Genomic DNA, 16,123 nt, shown 5'->3' with positions numbered 1-16,123 from the left:
TAAAGCATTAGACATTGTTATATGAGAATACAACCTCCATAATAACTTATACATAAGTAGGAAATTTGTACTTCTGTTTAACTGGTTCTTTTTCAACATAACATGCAGAAAACACAGTAATATACAGGTCTCATATGCAATAGGTACTAAAAATTAACAGTGCACACTAAGAAGTAGAAGGAATTTTTAGTACTGTATACCCTGCCTCCAGGGAGCGGGATACAGGGAGACTCACCACACTTCCATATCCAAGCAAAGACGCTCGAAAGACGCTGAGTGGATTCAGACGCTACTGGTGTACACTGCCGCTCTTGGTAACTGATAACGGACACGGACGCTCACCAACGGACACGGAAGCTGAGCGACTCCACGTGCATGCAGACACTAAAGGCCTGCGACTCGGTCTGGGCGGGTTTATATCCAGTGTACACAACCGCAGCGTCTAAGCTGCGATCGAGTACCCTCGTCGTAGCGTCTGAGCCGGAAGTGAGGTTATTCAGTTCATGAAACGAGAGACCCGCGGGAACTGGCCATGAACTCGGAGGAGGGACGGCCAGGAGAGCGTCTGAAACCCCCTGTTGACTTAAAACTCCCAGGATTGCGGCCTCACCTAGTCCTGGCGCCTATGATCCCCGGAGCGTAGCGCTGTCACACTCGAGATGTTCGGCGCATCAACACGCTGTTTGTAGTCTCCACCAAATCAGCGTAGCTGTGTCCTGACCCCTCTAGTAAGAGGAAGTCCATATACTCACTGTCTCCCCATGCTCCGGCCACAGCCTGGTAACGTCTGCTGGACCTGCTAGAACATCCGACACAGACGCCCGTCGAGACAGCACTGTACCGCGAAGGTAAGCGTTGTTGCGACCCGGTGGGGAGTTGTTGGAGCGACTCTTTCTAATACACGTTTAAGACGCTGTTAAGAGAAGTCGCTCAAACAAAAACAGTAAGTCTATAAAAATAAAGTAATGAAAACTTGAGGCTGCTTTCACAGCAGCCCTGTGACCATGCGGCTTCCTGCCGCACCAAGCAAAAAACTGATCTGACTGAATCAGTGGGCGGGACTATATAGTGGAGGCCCCAATGCATCCTGGGAGGCCAGAAAGCTCGTGACCGTGTTGGTGCCATTTTCGCTGTCGCTCGACAATATCCCAATGTTATCCTGTGGATAATCCTGTGGACCCAGCCAGAGAAAACCCAGATAGCGCTTTTTATATATATAATCAATGTTTATACACTCACTGCGCCTTAAAAATGCCCCCCCCCCATCTTTTCAGCCCTCTGTCACCGTGTTCAGCAGGGGAGAGTCCGGGGAGCCAGCTTCTCTGCAGCGTTCTGTGGAGAAAATGGCGCTGTTAGTGCTGAGGGATCAAGCTCCGCCCCCTCCAGCGGCGGGCTTCGGTCCCGCTTCAATATACAAAAAATGGCGGGGCATCACTGCATTTACTGCCTCCGCAGCCTAATGTACCCTAATATGCCAGTCCAGAGGTTTATTGCTGCCCAGGGCGCCCCCCTTGCGCCCTGCGCCCATCAGTGCCTCTTCCGTGTGTGTAGTGTGTGGGAGCAATGGCGTGCAGCGTTACCGCTGCGCGCTTACCTCAGTGAAGATCTGAAGTCTTCTGCCGCTTTGAAGTCTTCTTTTCTTCTTATACTCACCTGGCTTCTATCTTCCGGCTCTGCGAGGAGGACGGCGGCGCGGCTCCGGGACGAACGGCGGGGTGAGACCTGCGTTCCGACTCCCTCTGGAGCTAATGGTGTCCAGTAGCCTAAGAAGCAGAGCCTATCATTTAAGTAGGTCTGCTTCTCTCTCCTCAGTCCCATGATGCAGGGAGCCTGTTGCGAGCAGTGCTCCCTGAAAATAAAAAAACTAACAAAATTATTTTTCAGAGAAACTCTGGAGAGCTCCTCTGTAATGCACCCTGGGGGGTAATTCCAAGTTGATCACAGCAGGAATTTTGTAGCAGTTGGGCAAAACCATGTGCACTGCAGGGGAGGCAGATGTAACGTGCAGATAGTTAGGTTTGGGTGGGTTATTTTATTTCTGTGCAGGGTAAAAATACTGGCTGCTTTATTTTTACACTGCAAATTAGATTGCAGATTGAACACACCACACCCAAATCTAACTCTCTCTGCACATGTTATATATGCCTCCCCTGCAGTGCACATGGTTTTGCCCAACTGCTAAAAAAATACCTGCTGTGATCAACTTGGAATTACCCCCTATATCCTCTGGGCACAAAATCTGAGGTCTGGAGGAGGGGCATAGAGTGAGGAGCCAGTGCACACCCATACTAAAAGTTCTTTATAGTGCCCATGTCTCCTGTGGAGCCCGTCTATACCCCATGGTCCTTACGGAGTCCCCAGCATCCTCTAGGACGTAAGAGAAACATTGATGATTCATGGCGGAAGAGGCTATGAAAAGCGTACCAACCACCAATAGCAAGGTGCCATTGGTGGCACTAGCAGGGAATATCGATGCTGATCAGCCAATGGGCCAGCACTGAATATAGGGCCTAATTCAGCATGGGTTGTAGTTGTCCGAAAAAAACGCACAACTACAATCCTTTACACCAGGGGTGGGGAACCTTTTTTCTACCAAGGGCCATTTGGATATTTATAAAATCCTTCGGGGGCCATACAAAAATTCTCAACTTAAAAATGACTCTGCCCCCCAGTAGTTCTGCCAAAAAATGGGTGTGGGCAATTAAAATGGGACGTGATACACATATGTCCCCAATAGTGCAGTGCCAGAAACACAAATGCCCCCACAGTGCCAGGAATACAAATGACCCCACAGTGCCAGATCCACAAATGCCCCCACAGTGCCAGATCCACAAATGCCCCCACAGTGCCAGGTATACAAATGCTCCCACAGTGCCAGGTATACAAATGCTCCCACAGTGCCAGGTATACAAATGCTCCCACAGTGCCAGGTATACAAATGCCCCCACAGTGCCTGGTATACAAATGCCCCCACAGTGCCAGATCCACAAATGCCCCCACAGTGCCAGATCCACAAATGCCCCCACAGTGCCAGATCAACAAATTGCCCCCACAGTGCCAGATCCACAAATTGCCCCCACAGTGCCAGATCCACAAATTGCCCCCACAGTGCCAGATCCACAAATGCTCCCACAGTGCCAGATCCACAAATGCTCCCACAGTGCCAGATCCACAAATGCCCCCACAGTGCCAGATCCACAAATGCCCCCACAGTGCCAGATCCACAAATTCCCCCAGTGATCCCCCCACCCCACTGTGCTGCTCCATTCGGCAGCGTGTCTCGGGTGTCAGGGCAGGGGGGAGAGAGCGGCTATGTCCGGCGGCAGTTAAGATCTCAGACCAGCCACCGGTTCGTGAGCCAATCAGAGCTCTGATTGGCTCACGAACCGGTGGCTGGTTTGAGATCTTACCTGCCGCCGAACATGTAGCTGCGCTCTCCTCCCTGCCCTGACAGCTGAGACATGCCGCTCAGTCCGGCGGCGTGTCTCACTGACACAAGCGGGTGGGCCGGAACAAACGGCTTTGCGGGACTTGTACGGCCTGCGGGCCGGAGGTTCCCCACCCCTGCTTTACACTAACATGCCCAGCCTAGCTGACGGAGTGCTGCCATCTTTTGGGTGGTGCAGCCGCCGCGGACCGCCCCGCAAACAGTCAGGACACATCTGCATTGTCCAGACCGTGTCACCCCCCCCCCCCCCCAGACGCTGCATCAACGTCCCTCCCGTCCCGCAAACGCCTCTGCCTGTCGCATCTCACTGTGTGCTTCTGCGCGTGCACACACTGAAAGAGGGCTTCAGCATGCGAACACATTGTAGATGCGTTCCATGCTGAATAGGGTCCATAGACTGGTGCTTTCTAAACACGATCCACAATGCAACCTCATACCTCCCAACATGACCCTCTCCAGGAGGGACAGAATGCTCTGCTCCAGGGCTTCCCTCTTAATGTATGATTGCCATCACCTGTGGTGACACACCTTTCTTATCCATGAACCTGTTCAAAACAGGTGACAGCAATCATAAAGTAAGAGAAAAGTGCAGAAGCAGAGCATTGTATCCCTCCTGGAGAGGGTCATGTCGGGGGGTATGCAACCTAACAGTCCTGGTTTTTAGTATATTCGTGCAGGAGCACAGATGACTTAATACTTCAGTCATTTTGATGTAACCAACTGTGCTCGAGCATGGATATTCATATAAAACCTGGACTACAAGGCGACTTTGAGGATCTACTGTAGTTTGGAGGACACATTACACTGTACTACCAGAGTTTGCAAACCGATAGCCAGTCTCTCCCTGTTACCATGGTGACGCAGCGACCAGGCTAGGCTTCCGCTTCCGGCCATGAGGGAGCGAGGATTGGGGTTATCACTGCTAAGTAGGCTGCGACTGCCAGTTCTTTTCTCCCGTATCCGCCATTATCAGTGTGGGAAGATCATGGCGAAGAGCAAGTTCGAATACGTGAGACACTTCGAAGCCCCGGACACGTGTCTGCCGAACTGCTGGGTGGTGGTGAGGGTGGACGGCAGGAACTTCCACAGGTGAGGTCATGTGACCCGCCGCCCGTACACACAGTGGCCAACGGTGTCACATTATCCGCCCTGTCACTCGCACTGACAGGATGTTTAGGCATTGCAGGATCTGTGGAAATGCTAGTGCCAGCATGTCGGGCCATATGCTTTTTCTCGTTTTAAGAAGGTGTAGGGTGAGGTGGCATAGTCCTATGTAAGCATACTGGCAAGGACAGCATGCATTGGATGATTAGTGTTGGTGTGGCTGATTAAATGTAATTCTGACTCTTTCACCATTCTTTGTCTCATAAACTGGTTTCTGTGTACAGTAGCATAGTGCCCTTCTATAGCACTAAGAAAGTGCAGAGGACATGTAGTATCAATCCTGGCGGTCAGGAACCCAGCGGTCAGCATACTGACACCAGGATCCTGGCCGCCAGAATGCCATAGAACTCGCAAGGGACTTTGTTGCGCTCGCCCCTTGCCAGCATTCTGGCGGGCAGCATCCCGGGGTCGGTATGCTGACCACTGGGATCCGGACCACCTGTCACCCATATCCAGCGCGCGCAGGGTAATGAGTTATATCAGTCCCTGCCCCGAAAGGAGCTTACAGTCTAAGGCAGGGGTGGGGAACCTTTTTTTTACCAAGGGCCATTTGGATATTTATAAAATCCTTCGGGGGCCGTACAAAAATTATCAACTTAAAAAATAGCCTGCCCCCCGTAGTTATGCCCCAGTAGATATGCCCCAAGTCAGTATCTATGCCCCGGTCAGTAGTTATGCCCCCCATAGATATACCCCCTGTCAGTAGTTATGCCCTCAGTACATATGCTCCCAGTCACTTGTGATGCCCCATTAGATATGCCCCCAGTCAGTTATGCCCCATTAAATATGCTCCATTAGATATGCCCTCTAGTAGCGCCGCTTACACACACACACATTAAAAGAAAAAACCCCACAATACTCACCAGCCCCGCTCCTGCTTCCAGACCGTTGCTCTCCGCTTGGCTGCCCGCTCCTCAGAACTATGGGATAGACGTCATGACCTCTCTCCCATAGCACCGCACAGCCGCAGACGCACACTGCCAGAGCCGGAGCTCAGGAGTGAGCTCCTGCCTTCGGCTGCTGTTGAGGGGAAGAAGCCGGGCGCCCGCTAATAACAAAATCTCAGCGGGCGCACAGCATCTTCACGGTTAGGTGAGCCTGGGCGGGCCGGATCAAGTGGCTCTGAGGGCCTTATACGGCCCGCGGGCCTGAGGTTCCCCACCCCTGGTCTAAGGGGTCTATTTAGTAACATTATTTTTACTAAAATAATGTGAAAAAGGGTGTTTTCACACCCCTTTCACATTAATTTAGTATCACCTAAATGTATTAAAGGGCATTTGGAGCAGTTTTCATGAAAACCTGCTCCAAACCCTTTTTTCACTTTTTTTTAGTAAGCCACATTGCATTCCCCATACTTCTAATGGGAAATGCGATGTGGCCAAATTGACTAAAAAAAAAAAATTTGGAAAAAATACCGCAGTGTGCTTTGCGATAATCTCGCCAGCTCAGACTGGCGAGTTCAAAGGGCAGCACTGTGATAATGTGGCATTTACCCAGCTTTCTCTGCCCCTGGCAGAGAAAGCTGAGGAGGGACCCGGCCGAGTGATCAGCTATGTGTGTCCGATGGACACGCAAGCTGATCACAGTGTAAAACAAACTTTAAAAAAAACAAACAAACATACTCACCTGTCCAGGGAGTGCTGCCAGGGCCCCCTTATGCTGCAGTGTGACCCCGATGCAGTAAAGTGACGCTACAGAACAGCAGCACACTTTACAGCACCGTGGGTCACGGCACAGGAGAAGGACCCGGCAGCCTCCTGAAGCAGCACGGACCGGCTCCCTGGACAGGTGAGTATATTATCCTGCTTGGGGGGTCCGTGGCGTGCGTAAGTAGTCGCGACGGGGGGGAGGAGGGGTCGACCGGGCGGGGGCGGTGCATGCGCAGCAGGACATCAGAGTATTTTTACGAAAAATACCCCGATGATGCTGCGAAGAGGCATCACAGGGACAGAGCTTGACCGCAAGCTCTGTTCCTGCATTCGATAATTGATACATCCCTGCAATGTAATCAATTATCGCAGTGCGAGTTTGAGCGATTTTATCACCTGTCATCCGCATCCTGGATGCGGATGGTGATAAATTAGCCCCTAAATCATCTATTCTGCACACGCTGTTTTGGTAGGTTAGGTAAAGCTGGGTTCACACTCGAGTGACGTGTCCCAGCGACTAGTTCGATGTGATGTAAGCACACATTGCATCGCTGTACACACTGCATGATCTGGCGTACGATCGCGCCACGTAGCATTATGGTATGCATGTAACTGTGTCAGAACGATGTATCGCTTAGTGTGTACCCAGCTTTACACACCTAGTAACTTGCCAATATATATATATATATATATATATATATTTCTCTATCGTCCTAAGTGGATGCTGGGGTTCCTGAAAGGACCATGGGGAATAGCGGCTCCGCAGGAGACAGGGCACAAAAGTAAAGCTTTTACAGGTCAGGTGGTGTGTACTGGCTCCTCCCCCTATGACCCTCCTCCAGACTCCAGTTAGATTTTTGTGCCCGGCCGAGAAGGGTGCAATTCTAGGTGGCTCTCATAAAGAGCTGCTTAGAGAGTTTAGCTTAGGTTTTTTATTTTACAGTGATTCCTGCTGGCAACAGGATCACTGCAACGAGGGACAGAGGGGAGAAGAAGTGAACTCACCTGCGTGCAGGATGGATTGGCTTCTTGGCTACTGGACATGAAGCTCCAGAGGGACGATCACAGGTACAGCCTGGATGGTCACCGGAGCCACGCCGCCGGCCCCCTCACAGATGCTGAAGCAAGAAGAGGTCCAGAATCGGCGGCTGAAGACTCCTGCAGTCTTCTTAAGGTAGCGCACAGCACTGCAGCTGTGCGCCATTTTCCTCTCAGCACACTTCACACGGCAGTCACTGAGGGTGCAGGGCGCTGGGGGGGGGGGCGCCCTGGGAGGCAAATGAAAACCTTTAAAAAGGCTAAAAATACCTCACATATAGCCCCAGAGGCTATATGGAGATATTTACCCCTGCCTAAATGTACTAAATAGCGGGAGACGAGCCCGCCGAAAAAGGGGCGGGGCCTATCTCCTCAGCACACGGCGCCATTTTCTGTCACAGCTCCGCTGGTCAGGAAGGCTCCCAGGTCTCTCCCCTGCACTGCACTACAGAAACAGGGTATAACAGAGAGGGGGGGCAAAATAAATGGCAATATATTAATATAAAAGCAGCTATAAGGGAGCACTTAATCATAAGGCTATCCCTGTCATATATAGCGCTTTTTGGTGTGTGCTGGCAGACTCTCCCTCTGTCTCCCCAAAGGGCTAGTGGGTCCTGTCTTCGTATAGAGCATTCCCTGTGTGTCTGCTGTGTGTCGGTACGTGTGTGTCGACATGTATGAGGACGTTATTGGTGTGGAGGCGGAGCAATTGCCAAATATGAGGATGTCACCTCCTAGGGGGTCGACACCAGAATGGATGCCTTTATTTGTGGAATTACGGGATAGCGTCAACTCGCTTAAGCAGTCGTTTGCCGACATGAGGCGGCCGGACACTCAATTAGTGCCTGTCCAGGCGCCTCAAACACCGTCAGGGGCTGTAAAACGCCCCTTGCCTCAGTCGGTCGACACAGACCCAGACACAGGCACTGATTCCGGTGGTGAAGGTGACGAATCAACCGTATTTTCCAGTAGGGCCACACGTTATATGATTTTGGCAATAAAGGAGATGTTACATTTAGCTGATACTACAGGTACCACTAAACAGGGTATTATGTGGGGTGTGAAAAAACTACCAGTAGTTTTTACCGAATCAGAAGAATTAAATGACGTGTGTGATGAAGCGTGGGGTGCCCCGATAAAAAACTGCTAATTTCAAAGAAGTTATTGGCTTTATACCCTTTCCCGCCAGAGGTTAGGGAGCGCTGGGAAACACCTCCTAGGGTGGACAAAGCGCTAACACGCTTATCAAAACAAGTGGCGTTACCCTCTCCTGAGACGGCCGCACTTAAAGATCCATCAGATAGGAGGATGGAAAATATCCAAAAAGGTATATACACACATGCAGGTGTTATACTACGACCAGCTATTGCGACTGCCTGGATGTGCAGTGCTGGGGTAGTTTGGTCAGAGTCCCTGATCGAAAATATTGATACCCTGGACAGGGACAATATTTTACTGTCGTTAGAACAAATAAAGGATGCATTTCTTTATATGCGTGATGCACAGAGAGATATCTGCACACTGGCATCACGGGTAAGTGCTATGTCCATTTCGGCCAGAAGAGCTTTATGGACACGACAGTGGACAGGCGATGCGTAGAGGAGTTATTTGGGGTCGGTCTATCGGATTTGGTGGCCACGGCTACGGCCGGGAAATCCACCTTTCTACCTCAAGTCACTCCCCAACAGAAAAAGGCACCGACCTTTCAACCGCAGCCCTTTCGTTCCTTTAAAAATAAGAGAGCAAAGGGCTATTCATATCTGCCACGAGGCAGAGGACGAGGGAAGAGACAGCAACAGGCAGCTCCTTCCCAGGAACAGAAGCCCTCCCCGGCTTCTACAAAAGCCTCAGCATGACGCTGGGGCTTCGCAAGCGGACTCGGGGGCGGTAGGCGGTCGTCTCAAGAATTACAGCGCGCAGTGGGCTCACTCGCAGGTAAATCCCTGGATCCTGCAGATAATATCTCAGGGGTACAGGTTGAAATTAGAGACAGAGCCACCTCGCCGTTTCCTGAAGTCTGCTTTACCAACGTCCCCCTCAGAAAGGGAGACGGTTTTGGAAGCCATTCACAAGCTGTATTCTCAGCAGGTGATAGTCAAGGTACCTCTTCTACAACAAGGGAAGGGGTATTATTCCACTCTTTTTGTGGTACCGAAGCCGGATGGCTCGGTAAGGCCTATTCTAAATCTGAAGTCATTGAACCTGTACATAAAGAAGTTCAAGTTCAAGATGGAGTCACTCAGAGCAGTGATAGCGAACCTGGAAGAAGGGGACTTTATGGTATCCTTGGACATCAAGGATGCGTATCTCCACGTTCCAATTACCCCTCACACCAGGGGTACCTCAGGTTCGTTGTACAAAACTGTCACTATCAGTTTCAGACGCTGCCGTTTGGTTTGTCCACGGCACCTCGGGTCTTTACAAAGGTAATGGCCGAGATAATATTTCTTCTTCGAAGAAAAGGCGTATTAATTATCCCATACTTGGACGATCTCCTAATAAGGGCAAGGTCCAGAGAACAGCTAGAGATGGGTTTAGCACTATCTCAAGAGGTGCTAAAGCAGCACGGATGGATTCTGAATATTCCAAAATCCCAATTAATGCCGACAACTCGTCTGCTGTTCCTGGGGATGATTCTGGACACAGTTCAGAAAAAGGTTTTCTTCCCGAAGAAAAAGCAAGGAGTTATCTGACCTGGTCAGGAACCTCCTAAAACCAGGAAAGGTGTCTGTACATCAATGCACAAGAGTCCTGGGAAAAAATGGTAGCTTCTTACGAAGCAATCCCTTTCGGCAGATTCCATGCAAAGGGATCTGTTGGACAAATGGTCAGGGTCGCATCTTCAGATGCACCTGCGGATAACCCTGTCGCCGAGGACAAGGGTATCCCTTCTGTGGTGGTTGCAGGAGGCTCATCTATTGGAGGGCCGCAGATTCGGCATGCAGGATTGGATCCTGGTGACCACGGATGCCAGCCTGAGAGGCTGGGGAGCAGTCACACAGGGAAGAAATTTCCAGGGAGTGTGGTCGAGCCTGAAAAAGTCTCTTCACATAAGCATTCTGGAACTAAGAGCAATCTACAATGCTCTAAGCCAGGCGGAACCTCTGCTTCAAGGAAGACCGGTGTTGATCCAGTCGGACAACATCACGGCAGTCGCCCATGTAAACAGACAGGGCGGCACAAGAAGCAGGAGGGCAATGGCAGAAGCTGCCAGGATCCTTCGCTGGGCGGAGAATCACGTGATAGCACTGTCAGCAGTATTCATCCCGGGCGTGGACAACTGGGAAGCAGACTTCCTCAGCAGACACGACCTTCACCCGGGAGAGTGGGGACTTCATCCAGAAGTTTTCCACATGCTATTAAACCGTTGGGTAAAACCAATGGTGGACATGATGGCGTCTCGCCTCAACAAAACACTGGACAGGTATTGCGCCAGGTCAAGAGATCCGCAGGCAATAGCTGTGGACGCGCTGGTAACACCTTGGGTGTACCAGTCGGTATATGTGTTTCCTCCTCTGCCTCTCATACCAAAGGTATTGAGGATTATACGGCAAAGAGGAGTAAGACTAGTGGCTCCGGATTGGCCAAGAAGGACTTGGTACCCGGAACTTCAAGAGATGGTCACGGACGATCCGTGGCCTCTACTTCTGAGAAGGGACCTGCTTCAGCAGGGTCCTTGTCTTTTTCAAGACTTACCGCGGCTGCGTTTGACGGCATGGCGTTTGAATGCCAGATCCTAAAAGGAAAAGGCATTCCAGAAGAAGTCATTCCTACCTTGATAAAGGCAAGGAAGGAAGTCACCGCGAAGCATTATCGCCGTATTTGGCGAAAATATGTTGCGTGGTGCGAGCAGCGGAGTGCTCCGATGGAGGAATTTCAACTGGGTCGTTTTCCTACATTTCCTGCAATCAGGATTGTCTATGGGTCTCAAATTGGGATCTATTAAGGTTCAAATTTCGGCCCTATCAATATTCTTCCAAAAAGAATTGGCCTCAGTCCCTGAGGTCCAGATTTTTATCAAAGGAGTACTGCATATACAGCCTCCTGTGGTGCCTAAGGTGGCACCGTGGGATCTAAATGTAGTTTTAGATTTCCTCAAATCCAATTGGTTTGAACCACTAAAGAATGTGGATTTGAAATATCTCACATGGAAAGTGACTATGTTACTGGCCCTGGCTTCGGCCGGGAGAGTATCTGAACTGGCGGCTTTGTTTTATAAAAGCCCTTATTTAATTTTCCATTCGACATAGGGCAGAGCTGCGGACGCGTCCGCATTTTCTCCCTAAGGTGGTATCAGCGTTTCACCTGAACCAGCCTATTGTAGTGCCTGCGGCTACAGACGACTTGAAGGACTCCAAGTTGTTGGACGTTGTCAGAGCCTTAAAAATATACATTTAAAGGACGGCTGGAGTCAGAAAATCTGACTCGCTGTTTATACTGTATGCACCCAACAAGTTGGGTGCACCTGCTTCTAAGCAGTCGATTGCTCGTTGGATTTGTAACAAAATTCAACTTGTACATTCTGTGGCAGGCCTGCCACAGCCTAAATCTGTTAAGGCCCATTCCGCAAGGAAGGTGGGCTCATCTTGGGCGGCTGCCCGAGGGGTCTCGGCATTACAACTCTGCCGAGCAGCTACGTGGTCAGGGGAGAACACGTTTGTAAATTTTTACAAATTTGATACCCTGGCAAAGGAGGACCTGGAGTTCTCTCATTCGGTGCTGCAGAGTCATCCGCACTCTCCCGCCCGTTTGGGAGCTTTGGTATAATCCCCATGGTCCTTTCAGGAACCCCAGCATCCACTTAGGACGATAGAGAAAATAAGAATTTACTTACCGATAATTCTATTTCTCGGAGTCCGTAGTGGATGCTGGGCGCCCATCCCAAGTGCGGATTATCTGCAATACTTGTACATAGTTATTGTTAACTAATTCGGGTTATTGTTTAGGAAGCCATCTTTCAGAGGCTCCTCTGTTATCATACTGTTAACTGGGTTTAGATCACAAGTTGTACGGTGTGATTGGTGTGGCTGGTATGAGTCTTACCCGGGATTCAAAATCCTCCCTTATTGTGTACGCTCGTCCGGGCACAGTACCTAACTGGAGTCTGGAGGAGGGTCATAGGGGGAGGAGCCAGTACACACCACCTGACCTGTAAAAGCTTTACTTTTGTGCCCTGTCTCCTGCGGAGCCGCTATTCCCCATGGTCCTTTCAGGAACCCCAGCATCCACTACGGACTCCGAGAAATAGAATTATCGGTAAGTAAATTCTTATTATATATATATATATATATATATATATATATATATTGGACTGTGTGTGCACCAGATGGAAACCATGGAAAACCTAAAGACTGTACACAGAATGTCCCCTGATAGGAATCTGAGCCAGGGGCCATATCTCTGTGGCGCTGCATAGATTGAACATTTAATAAAAGGACAGCTGAACATCCTAACAGAAGTGTATATTGAAGGAGGTTAAATCGTTCAGTTTTATTCTGACAAGTTCAACTTTTGCAAGATGTGTTTAAACTATAAGATACTGTTTGATTTACCACTTAAGTCCTGGTTTATTGTTTCCAATGTATGTCTCCAAAACATAGGACTTAGTGCTGTGGACCCCTTTTCTTGGTATGTGAACTAGCGATCTTAATGCAAAGGGTTTTACTTTGTCCAGAATGGCTTGACTTGCTCTTTATACCATTGATTTGATATGGTTTTTGAACCTGTAAAGAATGGGTCTTCAAACTGCTGCCCTACAGCTGCTGTGAAACTGCATAACCCAGCATGCCCTGCTTCAGTTTTAGCATGCCTTAATAGCAAAACTGTGGCAGGGCATGCTGGGATGTTTAGTTCTACAGCAGCTGGAGGGCTGAAGGTTGAGGACCCATGCCGTAAAGCAAGCAATGCACTGTTGCAGTCTCTGAGGTCTCTGTACATCTTACCGGCTGGCACATTGTCATAGATTACATGTTGGCAGCACAATTGACGTTTGTGACCCTTGTGCAAAAGATTAGTGCCAAGTGATGAAGTAGCTGATATGCTCTTATCTTCTAACTATATTTCTCTATCGTCCTAGTGGATGCTGGGGTTCCTGAAAGGACCATGGGGAATAGCGGCTCCGCAGGAGACAGGGCACAAAAAGTAAAGCTTTTCCAGATCAGGTGGTGTGCACTGGCTCCTCCCCCTATGACCCTCCTCCAGACTCCAGTTAGATTTTTGTGCCCGGCCGAGAAGGGTGCAATCTAGGTGGCTCTCCTAAAGAGCTGCTTAGACAAAGTTTAGCTAGGTTTTTTATTTTACAGTGATTCCTGCTGGCAACAGGATCACTGCAGCGAGGGACTGAGGGGAGAAGGAGTCAACTCACCTGCGTGCAGGATGGATTGGCTTCTTGGCTACTGGACATCAAGCTCCAGAGGGACGATCACAGGTACAGCCTGGATGGTCACCGGAGCCGCGCCGCCGGCCCCCTTGCAGATGCTGAAGTCAGAAGAGGTCCAGAATCGGCGGCTGAAGACTCCTGCAGTCTTCTAAAGGTAGCGCACAGCACTGCAGCTGTGCGCCATTTTCCTCTCAGCACACTTCACACGCGGTCACTGAGGGTGCAGGGCGCTGGGGGGGGGCGCCCTGGGAGGCAAATGTAACCTATATAAAGGCTAAAAATACCTCACATATAGCCCCTAGAGGCTATATGGAGATATTTAACCCCTGCCTGATTTCTCTAAATAGCGGGAGACGAGCCCGCCAGAAAAGGGGCGGGGCCTATCTCCTCAGCACACGGCGCCATTTCCTCTCACAGCTCCGCTGGTCAGGACGGCTCCCAAGTCTCTCCCCTGCACTGCACTACAGAAACAGGGTAAAACAGAGAGGGGGGGGCAAATTTATGGCGATATTTTGATATAACAAAGCAGCTATAAGGGAGCACTTATTATAAGGCTATCCCTGATATATATATAGCGCTTTTGGTGTGTGCTGGCAAACTCTCCCTCTGTCTCCACAAAGGGCTAGTGGGTCCTGTCTTCGTTAGGAGCATTCCCTGTGTGTCTGCTGTGTGTCGGTACGTGTGTGTCGACATGTATGAGGACGATATTGGTGTGGAGGCGGAGCAATTGCCAAATATGAGGATGTCACCCCCTAGGGAGTCGACACCAGAATGGATGCCTTTATTTATGGAACTACGGGATAGTGTCAACACGCTAAAGCAGTCGTTTGACGACATGAGGCGGCCGGACAATCAATTAGTGCCTGTCCAGGCGACTCAAACACCGTCAGGGGCTGTGAAACGCCCTTTGCCTCAGTCGGTCGACACAGACCCAGACGCAGGCACTGACTCCAGTGGTGACGGTGACGAATCAACCGTATTTTCCAGTAGGGCCACACGTTATATGATTTTGGCAATGAAGGAGGCGTTACATTTAGCTGATACTACAGGTACCACTAAACAGGGTATTATGTGGGGTGTGAAAAAACTACCTATAGTTTTTCCTGAATCAGAAGAATTAAATGACGTGTGTAATGAAGCGTGGGTTGCCCCTGATAAAAAGCTGATAATTTCAAAGAAATTATTGGCATTATACCCTTTCCCGCCAGAGGTTAGGGAGCGCTGGGAAACACCTCCTAGGGTGGACAAGGCGCTAACACGCTTATCTAAACAAGTGGCGTTACCCTCTCCTGAGACGGCCGCACTTAAAGATCCATCAGATAGGAGGATGGAAAATATCCAAAAAAGTATATACACACATGCAGGTGTTATACTACGACCAGCTGTAGCGACTGCCTGGATGGGCAGTGCTGGGGTAGTTTGGTCAGAGTCCCTGATTGAAAATATTGATACCCTGGACAGGGACAATATTTTACTGTCGTTAGAACAAATAAAGGATGCATTTCTTTATATGCGTGATGCACAGAGGGATATCTGCACACTGGCATCACGGGTAAGTGCTATGTCCATTTCGGCCAGAAGAGCTTTATGGACGCGACAGTGGACAGGCGATGCGGATTCAAAACGGCATATGGAAGTTTTGCCGTATAAAGGGGAGGAGTTATTTGGAGTCGGTCTATCAGATTTGGTGGCCACGGCTACAGCCGGGAAATCCACCTTTCTACCTCAAGTCACTCCCCAACAGAAAAAGGCACCGACTTTTCAACCGCAGCCCTTTCGTTCCTTTAAAAATAAGAGAGCAAAGGGCTATTCATATCTGCCACGAGGCAGAGGTCGAGGGAAGAGACAGCAACAGGCAGCTCCTTCCCAGGAACAGAAGCCCTCCCCGGCTTCTACAAAAGCCTCAGCATGACGCTGGGGCTTCTCAAGCGGACTCGGGGACGGTGGGCGGTCGTCTCAAAAATTACAGCGCGCAGTGGGCTCACTCGCAGGTAGATCCCTGGATCCTGCAGATAATATCTCAAGGGTACAGGTTGGAATTAGAGACAGATCCACCTCGCCGTTTCCTGAAGTCTGCTTTACCAACGTCCCCCTCCGAAAGGGAGACGGTTTTGGAAGCCATTCACAAGCTGTACTCTCAGCAGGTGATAGTCAAGGTACCTCTTCTACAACAAGGGAAGGGGTATTATTCCACTCTTTTTGTGGTACCGAAGCCGGATGGCTCGGTAAGGCCTATTCTAAATCTGAAGTCCTTGAACCTGTACATAAAGAAGTTCAAGTTCAAGATGGAGTCACTCAGAGCAGTGATAGCGAACCTGGAAGAGGGGGACTTTATGGTATCCTTGGACATCAAGGATGCGTATCTCCACGTTCCAATTTACCCCTCACACCAGGGGTACCTCAGGTTCGTTGTACAAAACTGTCACTATCAGTTTCAGACGCTGC

At 50.0% G+C, this 16,123-nt stretch overlaps 2 protein-coding genes across 4 annotated transcripts in view; one reads left to right on the top strand and one right to left on the bottom strand.

The window, feature by feature from the left end:
• The window catches only part of SOX30 (SRY-box transcription factor 30), a 213,255-nt gene extending 208,825 nt beyond the window's left edge, over positions 1-4,430 (bottom strand). For 2 of the 3 annotated variants that reach the window (XM_063928392.1, XM_063928393.1), the window contains exon 1: positions 4,300-4,430. Coding sequence is in view for 1 of the 3 variants with exons in the window: in XM_063928391.1 (XP_063784461.1) it covers positions 4,300-4,342 (43 nt within the window). In the remaining 2 variants the exon portion in view is untranslated. The remainder of the gene's footprint in view (positions 1-4,299) is intronic. The other variant, XM_063928391.1, reaches the window with a different exon arrangement.
• Positions 4,341-16,123, top strand: part of THG1L (tRNA-histidine guanylyltransferase 1 like) — a 120,249-nt gene continuing 108,466 nt past the window's right edge. Inside the window, exon 1 of the mRNA XM_063928394.1 lies at positions 4,341-4,537. Coding sequence (XP_063784464.1) covers positions 4,341-4,537 — 197 coding nt within the window. The remainder of the gene's footprint in view (positions 4,538-16,123) is intronic.

This window comes from Pseudophryne corroboree, chromosome 6 (genome assembly GCF_028390025.1).
Source record: "Pseudophryne corroboree isolate aPseCor3 chromosome 6, aPseCor3.hap2, whole genome shotgun sequence".
In the NCBI taxonomy this organism is placed as follows: domain Eukaryota; kingdom Metazoa; phylum Chordata; class Amphibia; order Anura; family Myobatrachidae; genus Pseudophryne; species Pseudophryne corroboree.
Note: the sequence above shows the minus strand (reverse complement) of the source record. Positions and strands in the feature narration are given on the sequence as shown.